Genomic DNA, 13,519 nt, shown 5'->3' with positions numbered 1-13,519 from the left:
CCTGGGGTGACTTATTCAGGGCTGGAGAAGTCCCCGGACACCTCCCAAAGCTCCATGTCCTGTCCCACCAGGATGAATTCCAAGGGTTGGGCCCTGCCCCTGGCTGCCACCTTGTTCCTATCCCTCACCTTCCTGGACCTTCTGTGTAGGGGGCTCTGGCCAGTACTACTTTACTGCTCAGCTCTGTTGTCCAGTGAAGGTCAACAGTGCCCCTACCCCCACTCAGTCCTGTCCCTGGGCTACATGGCTGCACTCGGAGTGGCCCTCCTGCAGCTCTAGATGTGGGTGCACTAGAGCCCAGGGCATGAACTGCCATCAGTCAATCCCTGTTTATCTCCATGCCCTTTCCTCTCCAGCTCCGATTTCACAGGTCCCCATTTCAGAGAAATCCTCCTTGGGCAGGAAGCACAAAGCACCCCTCTCCTCCCCAGGACCCCCTCTGCCCCACAGTGCTGTGGGGGCACTCGCTCCTCTGGAATACCAGCTAGAACACTCCTCTGCACCCCTTAGTCCTTCACGATGAAGGCCCCTCCGCAGGGCCTCCTCATCACAGTGTGGGAGACAGGAAGGTTCCACTTCCCTCCCTCTCCCGCCCTCTCCCCTGGGTCTGTCGCCCTGATTTGCCAACCATACAGGTAACCCTTGAACAACACAGTTTTGAACTGCACAGGTCCACTTATACATGAATTTTTCCTAGTAAATACACGGGAAACATTTTTGAAAAAATTCACAGATGAACCGTATAATTTTCTTAGTAACATTTTCTTTCTCTGGTCTACTTCACTGTAAGGATACAGTACATAATATGTATAACATAAAAAATATGTGTTAATTGACTATTATCAGTAAAGCTTTCCAGTCAATAGTAGGCTATTAGTAGTCGAGTGTGGGGGGTCAGCATTTCTACACAGGTTTGCTGCTGCAGCAGGTGCTACACACCCCAACTCCACTTTGTTGAAGGGTCACCTGCAATCCGCACTCATTTGCTCAGGCTGCCAGGACAAAGGACCACACACACTGGGTAGCTTAAACAACAGAAATTTACTTCCTCGTAGCTCTGGAAGCTAGAAGTCCAAAATCAAGGTATCGACTGGGCTGTTTTCTCTGGAGGTCACTTTTGCACTGTCTTCATATGGCCTTGCTCGGTCCTCCTCTCCCACTGGGTCGTGGACTCCCAGACATGTCATTCCTAGGGCTGGCACTGTCTCACGGCTTCGCTGCCCCAGCTCACCCCACATGATTGTTCTCACCTCAGCCCTCTCCAGGGTGCCACCAAAACAGCTCCTGCCAAGGCCAGATGCCACATGTCACTACAGTGACCATTTCTAGCCCTGTCTCCTTGGGCAATCCTGGTGTAGTTGGGCACAGCCAGCACAGCCCCCTTCCCTGGCAGCTCCTCGTTCCCACACAGCCTTCAGGACTGGAGTCTGCACCCCCTCTTCTCACTGTGTCCCTGTCCTGGGCAGCCTTGAACCACCCCGTCCTCCATCTCTCCCAGCCTGTGGGCCTGAACCACCTCCTTGATTCTCCACCTGCACGTTCACAGTACCCCCAGACCCTCCCTGGCCCATACCACACCTACCATGTTTCCACATCCCCACCTTGCCTCAGACATTGACTCCCCTGTCCACTCAGCTGCACCACTCAGCCAGCCCCAGCGGCCCCCCAGGTCCCACCCTCTCCCAGCCCCTTTGCAGCCCTCACTGGGTGTATCCGCTGCCCTGAGCCACAACTGTCCCAGGCCAAACCGCTGTCCTCTCTCCCTGCCTCCACGGTGCATCCCCTGCCCATCCTGCTCCACACAGCCACTCAAGAGCTGGAAAAATGACGTGAGCAAATTCACACTCAAGCTGTGTGGCCTCAGGCCACTTTCTACACCTCTCTGGTCCTATTTCATCGTCTGTAAAGTGGGAGACAGTCCCTACTTCCCGAAGTTGTGGTGGAGGTTGAATAAGTAGTGTGTGGCCTGGTAGTTCTTAGCACAGGCCCCATTGCTGACCCACCATGGGCCCTGGGCTGAGTGGTCTGACCTCTTTGAGATGGAGTCCTTTGTCTATAAAGTGGGAATAGCAGTTCCCATGTTATGTACTGTGAGAATCTAGTGGGTTATAGGAAAGCATGCAGCACTGAGCCTGGCACATTGTAAGACCTGGCACTGTTGATTTAAAAAAATGAGGGGGGCGGAGAGAAAGAGGGACTTCGGTTTCCTCCCATATCTCACCCCCAGGGACAGCACCCACAACCTCGGTATGTGCCCTGACCCGGAATCAAACCCACATTTTGGTGGATGGGACAATGCTCCAACCAACTGAGCCACCTGGCCAAGGTGGTGTTAATTATTTTTACTATTTTCAAAATGTGAATCTTGTCTCGATGATCTTGGCACTGTTAAACCGTGCCATGGCTCCCCACTACTCTGGGGATGGAGACCAGAGTTCTGCCCCGGCCTCCTCGGGCAAGGGTGGGTCCTCCCGCCCTCTGAGCGGCTGCTCTGTCTGCACGCCCCACCCCTCCATCTTCTCCCCTGGTTGCCTTTGCACATGCTGTCCCACCTGCAGGAGCACTTCCCTCTTCCACTTGATTAGCTCCCTCTCATCCTTCAGATCTCTACTCATGGTCAGCTCAGGGAAGCTCCTTGGCCTTCCAATGTGGTGTTTGGCCACCTGCATGGTGGCCTGGCCTTCATAGATCTTCTCATGTAGTAGCTTCCCCCTTGTTGGTGTGGCTCTTCGCCTAAAGTCCCCTGTGATCCTGGAGCTCCCTGAGGGCAGAGACCATGTGACCTCCAGCACCCAGCACAGGACTGCAGCACAGTGCCTGGCACAACCGAATGCATGGGACTTGTGCCCTGACACCCCTCTTTGCTTGTTGCAGAGAAGCCTAAGAGGGAGGTGGGGCCCTGAAGCCAACAGAGCCCAGAAAGGTCCTATGAGCAGGCCCTGCAGCAGCAGTCACCCAGACCACCCTCCTCGAGCAGGCCGGAGCCAAGGCCAGCAATGCTGACACCAATATCAGCAATAACGGCCCTTCACTCCAGACCAGGCACTGTACTCAGCTCCCTGTTTCTCACTTCTCTCAGCCCCAGAGCAGGAGGCACCATTAGAGCCCACACTCACAAGTGAGGAGACCCAAGAGGCTGCATGAGCTGCACCGGGGCGGGGGCTGGTCAGATCCAGGGCAGGAGCTGCACCTGACCCAGAGCTCTGAGGAGCCCAGCTCCACATGCCCTGGGCTCCTCTGAGCACCATGGGCCGACTCCCAGTGTGGCTCTCCTCTCGAGCTCTTCTCTTCATCTGAACAGCGGGCACTGGAGCCCACAGATGCCTGCCTGAGGTGTGCTGTAGGCCCCAGGTGAGCCTGTTGGCCACTTGCAGATGCTGGCCTCTAAGTGACTGTGGACAAACTCCCAGAGGCAGGGAGTGGGGCTTTGGCAGGGGTCCTTGAGGATGAAACAGCCCTGCCCCCATCCCTCCCCAGTTTCCTCAAATGTCACATAGACCTAGAAATCAGGGTGGACCCCGCAGCTCTGAGCTCTGCTGGTTGCTCTCTAAGGAGTGTTCCCATTCGCTGTCTCCAATTCCTGTTTTCCTCATTTTCACATTTTCTCTTTTTAAGTGTTACTTTTTTGTTTGTTCCTTTGAATCAGAAATGCATTCAGCCCTGGCTGCTGTAGCTCAGTGGATTGAACGCGGGCCTGCGAACCACATGATCCTGGTTCGATTCCCAGTCAGGGCACATGCCTGGGTTGCAGGCCAGTTCCCAAAAGGGGACTCATGAGAGGCAACCATACATTGATATTTCTCTCCTTCTCTCCTTCCCTTCCCCTCTAAAAGATAAATAAATAAAATCTTTAAAAAAAAAAAGAAATGCAGCCACATGTTCCAAAAATCAAACCACAGAAAGGCTTACAGTGAGGTAACCACTTTCATCAATTTCTTGTGTATCTTTTACAATTTTTCTATGTGAAAATAAAAGCAAATGTGAATTTATACTTTTTTAAAAAAAGATTTTATTTACCTTTAGAGGGGAAGGGAAGGATAGAGGAAGAGAAATATCAATGTATGGTTGCCTCTCGTGCATCCCCTGCTGGGAACTGGCCTGCAACCCAGGCATGTGCCCTGACTGAGAATCGAACTGCGATCCTTTGGTTCGCAGGCCCGTGCTCAATCCACTGAGCCACACCAGCCAGGGCTGAATTTATATTCTTATCCACACACACTTCTTACAAAAAGACAGGCCTAGGTGTGTATTACAGACAACTCACTGTCCTGCACCCTGCTCTGTTCAATAGCAGATCCTGGGGAGTCTTCCCTCCCAGCACACAGAGATGGCTCTATGCGGGTAAAGTACAGGAGCTTTAGGGTCGCTCCTGTACTTTACTGCGTGGTGGGGTGTGCCGTGGTGTGTTACAATATGCTGATGAGCAGTTTGGATCCAGGATTTCCTTTGTGCACAGGCTCTGTACAGTACCAGTTCCAGCGATGGGTCCCTTCCTCCCTGCCCACCCCTTTCTCTGTAACAGCTTCATTGAGATATAATCCACATCCCACAGATTAGCCCGCTAAGGTGTGTACGACGCAGGGGGTTTTGATAGGTTCACGGGTGCACGCATACCCTGTGACTACTGTAGTCCTTTCTTCTTTGAACCCTTGCCTGTCAGGTGATAACCGCCATTCCCACCAGTCGTCTGGGACCACCCTGGTCATGCTGTGTAGCTGCTTCCAGGGGTCCGCTCTCTGTCCTCAGGTGACTTGAACCACGTGCCCATTTGCTGCAGCTGCCCTGAGCTCCTCTTCAGCCATTAGCATCTCCTTGAGCCCAAACATGCAGCCCAGGGCTCATTCCTGGGGCCTGCCCACCCTTTGCACTGGGGTCCTCCTCCAGAGCTGTGGCTGCAGCACCACCTGATGCCACTGACTCCCTCCCTCACTGATGTCATTGTTATCATCAACCTGATCTCCGATGAACAGAGATCACCCACCCCTCCCCCAACTTCCTGGCAGTGCCTCACAGACATCTGAAACCCACACCTCCAAAGTCGACATCCGGTCCCTCCTTTACCGGCTTTCCCACAGCATTCCTCCTCTCAGGTGTGCCTTCTCCGTCTTCACCCTTGTTGATGACAGAAGTCTTGGTGCTTGGGGCTCCCCTGGAATCCCATGGGCTCTACCTGCAACACATCCCAACTGGCATCCTGCCACTTCCCTCTGCCTGCGGTGCCCCAAGCCTGGTCCAGGCCCCTGCAGCAGCCTGAAGGACCCTGTGATGACTGAGGCGCAATTCCATCCCTTCTCTGCTAAAATGTCCCCATAGTCCGGCCTCACTCACAGTCAAAGCCGAATCCTTCTCATGGTCCCAGGAGCCTCCTGATTGCTCTACTTTCCATCAAGCTTCCTTCTGCTCCCCAGGGGTCGCCTACAGCAGGCACCACCAGCCCCTGGCACGGCATGATCTCCCTGAATTGCTGGGCACCTGACTGGCTCTCAGTGAACCCCATGGGAGGAAGACCAGAGACAAGAGGAAAGTGAAGGGGCAGAGGAAGTGAGGAGATGGGGAGAAAGAAACCTTGCTCACACACTCACCTCTCAGTTCCCCACCCCTTGCCTGAAAAGGGTCTTTCACTGTCCCTGTTTCACAGCTGAGCCTCCAAAACCGCCCGAAGGCACAGAGTCAGTACGTAGCAGAACCAGGGCCAGAACCTTTCCATTCTGGGTTCTTCTAAGCAAAAACTTCATGAGCAAATAATTCACTTTGGGACCTGAAGCTTAAACACAAGTTCAGTGAGTGGAGAGCTGGACATTAGCTGGAAGGCTGTCTTCAGCCACCCTGAGCCTTGTATGTCCTGTTCTGTGATCCTGGGCAGGGAGAAGGCGGAGGAATGGTTCTGAGACCCCAGGTCCCAGAGCTGCCACCACCAAGTTCTCCCTCCACCCTCTGATTTTTTTTTATGATTTTAAATATTTTTAGAGAGGGGAAGGGAGGAACAAAGAGGGAGAGAAATATCTATGTGTGTTGGCTCTCGCACGCCCTCTACTGGGGACCTGGCCCACAACCCAGGCATGTGCCCTGACTGGGAATTGAACTTCAACCCTTTGGTTCGCAGTCCAATGCCCAATCCACTGAGCCACACCAGCCAGGGCCACCCTCTGCTTCTAACAAGCCATGCCTCTGCCTTTTATAGTGCAGATTCTCAAAAGGGGGCTAGTCATCAGCCTGACAGCGGGCATATAGCCGTGGGTCAGGTGCCCACCCTGGATCAATGAGCTACACACAGAGATGGCCACTGCTTCTCAGCAAGGGCCAGAGCTGGGAGGAGAGGTCAGGGACTTCAGATACGGACTACACACGTGGCCTCTCCAGCCACGTATGCTCCCCAGCAGCTTTACCAGGAAGCTTCCCCCTTGTGAAGGACACAGGGCACAACTTATTACTCCTATCCTACAGATGAAGAAAATGAGGCCCAGAAGGGCAAAGGGCTTTCCCAAGGCTATACAGCCAGTCAGTGGCAGAGCTGGGGATCAGAGCTTGGCCTGAGCCACCTCTGTTTCTGTTCCCTCAGGCCCCAGCATGGGGCCTCCCAGGCCCTGCCGGGGCTCCATCAAGACACACCACCTCACTTGCCTTTGAGGCTGGCAGCCTGGTTCTCCCCAATGCATTATTCATGCTCCCAAGAGCCTGCCAGCTCTAGTTACACTGACCAAAGCCCTGGGCACCTGCCATGTCTGCTCCCCACTCCCTTTCCTGGGACATGAAGGGTATGAGGCTCCCCTCCAAGACAACTTGGTGGGTTCTGAACAACCCACTGTGGTTCAGGAAATGCAGCTCCACTTTCACCCAGTGCAGATGTGCTGGGTGGCTTGGGGAAGGTGGCACCCCTCTTTGGGGCTCAGTGCCTTTCTCTGTGACGTGGCAGTGACACAAGCACTCACTTCAGTGGGCTGAACCAGCTGAAGCACAGGGAGCTCTTTCCAGAGGGTCAGCACCGGTCCTTGTTACAGCTTCAAGGCCAAGATGGTCTCCCCCAGCCCAGGCTTCACTGGCCTCCCCTTCTTCTGGGTAAATGACACCCACGCACTTTCCACCACAGCTTGAGGGTGAAACCCAAGGCGGCCTCCTGAGCAGATGAATTATGGATCCACCCTCTTGGAAACCTGGTCTCGGCCAGAAGCAACTTAGCTGTCCCTCCCCAGGCCACCCAGGCCAGTCCCAGCTGCTCAGAACTGGAGGCCGCTTATAGAGCCACAGGCAAGAGACCCAGCAGGATCCCTGATCTCCAGGTCCCTAGGCTTGTGACACCAGCCCCAGCCCAGTGGGGAGTAGGCAGCCACCATGGCAAAGGAGGAAGAGGATGAGAAAAAAGCGAAGAAAGGAAAGAAGGGGAAGAAGGGGCAGGAGCCGGAGAAGCCCAAACGGAGCCTCAAGGGGACGTCGCGGCTGTTCATGGGCTTCCGTGACCGCACACCCAAGATCTCCAAGAAGGGCCAATTCCGGAGTGCATCAGCCTTCTTCTGGGGCCTCCACACAGGCCCGCAGAAGACCAAACGCAAGAAGAAGGCACGCACAGTGCTTAAGTCCACGTCGAAGCTCATGACTCAGATGCGCATGGGCAAGAAGAAGCGCGCCATGAAGGGCAAAAAGCCATCCTTCATGGTCATCCGCTTCCCGGGCCGCCGGGGCTACGGCCGTCTCCGGCCGCGCGCCCAGTCACTCAGCAAGGCGTCCACGGCCATCAACTGGCTCACCAAGAAGTTCCTCATCAAGAAGGCTGAGGAGTCCGGTAGCGAGCGGGCCACAGTGGATGCCTGGCTCAACCGCTCGGGCTCTCACATAGGCTCCCGCAAGCTGCCCTTCCCATCGGGTGCCGAGATCCTGCGGCCTGGAGGCCGCCTGCGGAGGTTCCCCCGGAGTCACAGCATCTACGCGTCTGGAGAGCCCGTGGGTTTCCTGCCCTTTGAGGACGAGGCCCCTTTCCGGCACGCAGGCTCCCGCAAGTCACTGTATGGGCTGGAGGGCTTCCAAGACCTGGGCGAGTACTATGACTACCACCGCGAGGGTGATGACTACTACGACCAGCAGTCATTCTACCAGTATGAGGAGCAGGAGCCCCACCCGGCTGCCTACGGCCCTTATGGTCCGTACAACCCAGCCTGGCCGCCCTATGGAGACAACCCCCATGGGTACCCACTGGAGGACCCCTATGACTACTACCACCTGGACTATTATGGTGGCTCTTACTACCCCACCTCTGCCTATGGCTACAGCTATGGCTACGACGATTACGAGCCCCCCTATGCTCCCCCAGGGGGATATGTGTCTCCCTACAGCTACTACGATGGTTATGAGGGCGAGCCATACACTCACAGCTACTACCTGGACCCCTTCGCCCCTTACGACAGGCCATACCTTCCCTACGACCTCCCATACAGTGTGCCTGCCTTTGATCCCTACGGTGTGCCCTACAGTGCTCCCTACGGCGACCTCTACCCTGAAGGCGTCTATGGTGGTGGGGCCCAGGCTATATACCCCCCAGAAGTGCCCTATCTTTACCCAGAGGAGTCGGCCTTCCCATACCCATGGGTGCCACCACCCATTCTATCACCCCATAACCCTTACGCCCATCCCATGGATGACATCGCGGAGCTGGAGGAGCTGGAGGAGCCGGAGGTGGCGGCAGCAGAACGGCAGGGCACCTCCTTCCGCCTACCCAGCGCCACCTTCTTCGAGCAGCAAGGCATGGACAAGCCGGCCAGGTCCAAGCTCTCTCTCATCCGCAGGTTCCGCCTCTTCCCGCGGCCCCAGGTGAAGCTGTTTGGGAAGGAGAAGCTGGAGGTGCCCCTGCCCCCGTCCCTGGACATCCCTCTGCCCTTGGGGGACGAGGAGGAGGAAGAGGAAGAGGAACAGGTTCCCCGGGTGCACGCCGGCCCCTACGCCTACCCCTTCTGGGGCTTCCTTACGCCGAGACAGCGCAACCTCCAGCGGGCCCTGTCAGCCTTCCGCGCGCACCGCGCCCACCGCGGTCTGGGCTTCAGCCCCGAGTTCGGCCAGCCCTCGCCTCCCCCGGCCACCTCACTTGCACGCTTTCTGAAAAAGACGCTTTCGGAAAAGAAGCCCATCTCGCGGCTCAGGGGCAGCCAAAAGGCCCGGCGGGGAGCCCCCGCAGTTAGGGAGGCGGCCTACAAGCGCTTCGGCTACAAGCTGGCAGGCATGGACCCCGACCGGCCCAGCACGCCCATAGTGTTGCGGAGGGCCCAGGCGCGGGCACGCAACAACAATAACTCGCACGGCCTGCCCGCGCCCGCGCCCGCGCCCGCGCCGCCTGCCCACTGGAGCGCTCTGCTCTCTCCGCCCGCGCCTCGGCGAACCCCCAGCCCCGGGCCTCCGCCCTCCAGCCCCTTCTCCCCAGCTCTTTCCGGCCTATCCCGGCCGGCCTCGCCCTATGGCTCGCTCCGCCACCACCCGCCGCCCTGGGCCGCGCCGGCCCACGTGCCGCCACCTGGCTCGCTCCGCCGCCACCCGCCGCCCTGGGCCGCGCCGGCCCACGTGCCGCTGACACCACAGGCTGGCTGGTGGGCCTTCTTGGAGCCCCCTCCCGTTAGTCCCGAGGTGCCTCTCGACCTGCTGGCCATCTCTGGACCGCGGCCCTCCTTCCTGGGCTCCCGCCGGCGAGGGGCATCCTTCAGCTTTCCCAGGACCTCCCCACCGACATCTCGAAGGCACGCCTGGCCGCCTCTGCCTTCTCCCCAGCCCTCTCTAAGGAGTCTGCCCGGCCTGGGCTACCGATCCCCCTTGGGCCCTGCATCCCCTCAGCCTTCCATGCGGGCTGGTCCCTTCCAGCCCACCTTCTCGCCCCTGCCCCGCCGTCCCCGATCACTGCGGGAGCCTCTGACCCCACACCGTGTCTCTGGGCGGCTGGGTGGCCCGCAGTCACCCTTGCCTTCTCCTCTACTGGGACCCAGCCAGCGGCACTACTCGCTCAACCTGTCCTCGCGCCTCCCACACACATGGCGCCGCCGCAGCGAGCCGCCGGCCAGGGCCGTGAAGCCCAGGATGCGCCAGTCCTTCCAGGGGCCTCTCAGTCCTAGGCCTTGGCCTGCACCAGTGGCTGTGGCTGCGGCTGCTCCCGAGCTCCAGGAAAGCCAGCAGGAATCGGAGGACTCAGAGGTGCCCTGGACAGTGCCCCCACTGGTCCCCAGCTGGGACGTGGACATGCCTCCCATTCAGCGTCCATCCTCACCCTGGCCAGGACGTGCCTCTTCCAGGCCACCCCCAATACCCGAAAACCCCTCTCTCCAGCAAGTTGGCCCTGTGCTGTCACCTGACCCCCAGCTGGAGGACAGTGACTTCACCACTGTCCTCCTGGGTAGACACCACGACTTGGGGCCTGGAGAGCTGGCCAAATCAGCCAGCCCCAGCCCTGGGAAGCCCAAAGAAGAGACTTCCACTGGGGACTCACAGCCACCAGCAGAGCCCGAGCCCCTGACCCCAATGCACCCCAAGGATTTCTCCCTAGAGAAGAAGTTGTTAAGGCTCAGCCTCTCCCACCCTCTGGCCAAATGTGACCTAATGAGGGCTACCTGGCCACCATGGCGCCGCTGGGGAACACTGCCTGGTGCACCTGCCCCCTTGCAGCCCACACGTGCCCTGGGGCCCCTGCCCAAGGCAGGTGAGCTGCACCAAGCAGGTCCTGGGCGTTTTGCCGTAGTCATGCCTCAAGTACAAAAGCCAAGCTCTTTGCAGCAAGTTGGTCCTGACACCCAGCTGACTGAGGACCCAGAACCCAGCCCCAAGCCAAGAGCCTGGAGTCTGCTCTGGTCCTGCCTCTGGCTGCCAGCGAAGACCCATCGACCCTGGCCACAGGCACACACCCGCCCCCCATCCTGCTGCCTGGGTGCTGAAGCTGCCTGTCTGCCCCACGGGGACCCCTGGGAAGAGGTTGGCCCCAAAAGCTGGTGGAACAAGGTATGGGGACACAGATCAGAGGGAGGGCTTGGGGTTCTGTTCTGGGAAACGGGGCAGGTGATCATCTCAGGCACATGACAGTGGCACCGGAAACTCCTCCCAAGTCACTTTGAGGAAGGGATCTCACCCTAGCCTGGGCTCTGAGCAGTGCAGTCTGTATGGCATATCTATCCCTAGCTGCCCCTCAGAGATCCTGGCTGAGTACAAAAGTGCAGCGCTTGCCTATCCACCCTGTCCCACCTCAATGCATGTTCATACTTTCTCTCGCTTCCTCCTGACCCTCCCTCCAGCTGGAGTCTTCTTCCTCTCTGGGGTTCCTGCTTAAGGGCAGTTCCCTGGGCTGTAGGATTCTGGACTCCCTGAGGTGAGGGGCTCAAGAACCAGGCTTCCAGCTCTTCATTGCACAATGGGGAAACTGAAACCCAGAAGGTCACATGGTGGATCAGGGTTGATCCAAGACTCCTCCCCAGTCTTGCTGCCTGTGGGTGAGGGGCAGGCAGCTTTCTGAGGGGTGCCAAGCCCATGCCTGGCTGTCATGCTCCGTGGTGGAATGTGAGCCCCATACTGAGTGGCCTTCAGTGAAGGGGGAGTGGTCACCAGAGCCTCCCCAGAGACACCTGGGGTGGGCGGGGCATGCAGGGGCAGCAGGCAGTTCTCAACCTATACAGACCGTGCCCAGTGCATCGGGCAGCCAGCTTGCCCAGCAATGGCGACAGGGGCAGCCTGGCTGCTGGGGGGGCCCTGGCCCCGGCGGCGGGTACCCAGAGCCGTGTGGGCCACAGCGTTGCGGGAGCGGGCTGCAGGGCGCCCTGGGGTGAGGGGCAAGGATGCCTGGGCCCTCCTCACCCTGGAATACGTGAGTGGCTGAATTATTCAGGGTTCGCGGCCACTGGCACACGTGGAGAACAGGCTGGTGGGAGGGAGGCCAGGGCCCCAGAGCAATACTCCCCGTGGCCTACTTAGCACTCAGGGCTCCCTCCTGGTGTCCCCTTTCCTCACCTGCTCAGGGAGGGGTGTGGGCTAGACCTGAGAGGCTCGACAACCATGTGGGCCCAGGCATGCCTGCATGCCTGAGCTGTGTGCTCGGGTATACCACAGCCATGAGGGGTGCCTGTGTGTGTGCACCAAGCTCTAAGCAGCTACGGCATTCGTGGGGTCACATGTATACACACAGTCAGGCACAGAGGAAATCCTGCAGCCCAGAGGTGGCATCAGGACTTTTATCTCGAAACTGCACCCCCCAAGTGTGGGGACAGCCTGAGGTGTCCATGCACATGACATTGTGTCAAATGGGTGCTGAGAACACGTGCCTCGAGCCAGGCACCACAGGCCTTCCCGCATGTCAGCTGGCACCTTGCAAGCCCACAGGTGTGCATGGGAGTTGTCTGAGCTGCAGATACCATTGTGTGCAGGTCTGTGTGTGTGGGCTCCATGCTCGCCTCAGCCTAGGCACCAAGGCACAGCACAGAGTGGGGACAGTCTTGGTCTTGGTCTTTCTGGAGGCCCCGTGCACCAAGATACAAATGTTCCAGTTGTCACATGAGCAAAGACTTGGGGTTCACCCTGGAAAAGGATGTCAGCATTCAGAGAGCTCAGGAGGCCAGGCCAGGAGGGCTTCTGGCCAGGCACTGTGTGGTGCTCACACCCAGGTTAGACACGAGAGCTTGTGGGAATGCTCGAGCAGAGGGCACTGCTGCCCCTGAGTAGGGTGCCACAACTGCTTGCCTTCCGAGGCAAGGAGGCCCACGGGCCCCACCTGGCTGTGCTTTGGGGTCCCTCCTTCAAAACAGGAGCAGGTCCCAGTTGCATCTGAACCAGGGGGCCCCACGTGAGCACCTCAGACCCGTGACCGCAGACTCTCTCTCACAGATGCATTCCATCCGAAACCTGCCATCCACGCGAGTCCTTGGGCAGCAGCGGGAGGACGGTGTGGAGGACATGACACAGCTGGAGTGAGTGGGCGTGTGGCAGGGTCATGGAGGGGTCACCAGGGAGAGCACCCCTTCCTACCAAGGGTGCCCTTCATCTCCTGCAGTATTTTCAGAGCCTCAGTTCCCTCATCCATAACATGAGGGCCACACAGTGTCACAGAGGCCAAATGTGTGCACAGTTCAGCTCTGGAAGTGAGGTGGACCTGGGTTCAACTCCCTGCCCCAGCACTTACCAGCTGGAGGGCCTCGGGCATGTCAATTTATAGCCATGCCCCTCAGTTTCTCATCTATAAGATGTGGGTGGGATGGCTGTTGTTATGAGGGTGCTGGCATGCCGGTGGTGCCCCCAACGTGAGGGCTGTGCTGGCCTATGTTATTCTCCAGGTATGGTGGCTCATCCCTTATGTCTGCTAGCTCGGAGCATCCTCAACCCAGCACGTGATATAAGGGCACCGATTATCATATCCATTGGACAGATGAAGAAACTGAGGCACAGGGAGGCTAAGTAACTTCCCAAGGCCTCACGGTTAGTTAGTGTCAGAGACAGGGCTTGAACTCAGGCCCTTCTAGCCAAGACCCTGCACTGAGGGGACGTGGGCCTGGCCTGACTGCCCTTTTTCCTTCCTGCC

At 58.1% G+C, this 13,519-nt stretch overlaps 1 protein-coding gene across 1 annotated transcript in view; it reads left to right on the top strand.

Moving 5' to 3' along the window:
• Positions 1-7,329: 7,329 nt before the first annotated feature.
• The window catches only part of MYO15A (myosin XVA), a 51,852-nt gene continuing 45,662 nt past the window's right edge, over positions 7,330-13,519 (top strand). Inside the window, exons 1-2 of the mRNA XM_037068837.1 lie at positions 7,330-10,959; positions 12,829-12,911. Of these exons, the coding sequence (XP_036924732.1) occupies positions 7,330-10,959; positions 12,829-12,911 (3,713 nt within the window). The remainder of the gene's footprint in view (positions 10,960-12,828; positions 12,912-13,519) is intronic.

Source organism: Sturnira hondurensis, unplaced genomic scaffold (assembly GCF_014824575.4).
Source record: "Sturnira hondurensis isolate 20B ecotype Veracruz unplaced genomic scaffold, ASM1482457v3 Scaffold0018097, whole genome shotgun sequence".
Taxonomy (NCBI): Eukaryota; Metazoa; Chordata; class Mammalia; order Chiroptera; family Phyllostomidae; genus Sturnira; species Sturnira hondurensis.
The sequence above is the reverse complement of the archived record's forward strand: the minus strand, read 5'-3'. Positions and strand labels throughout refer to the sequence as shown.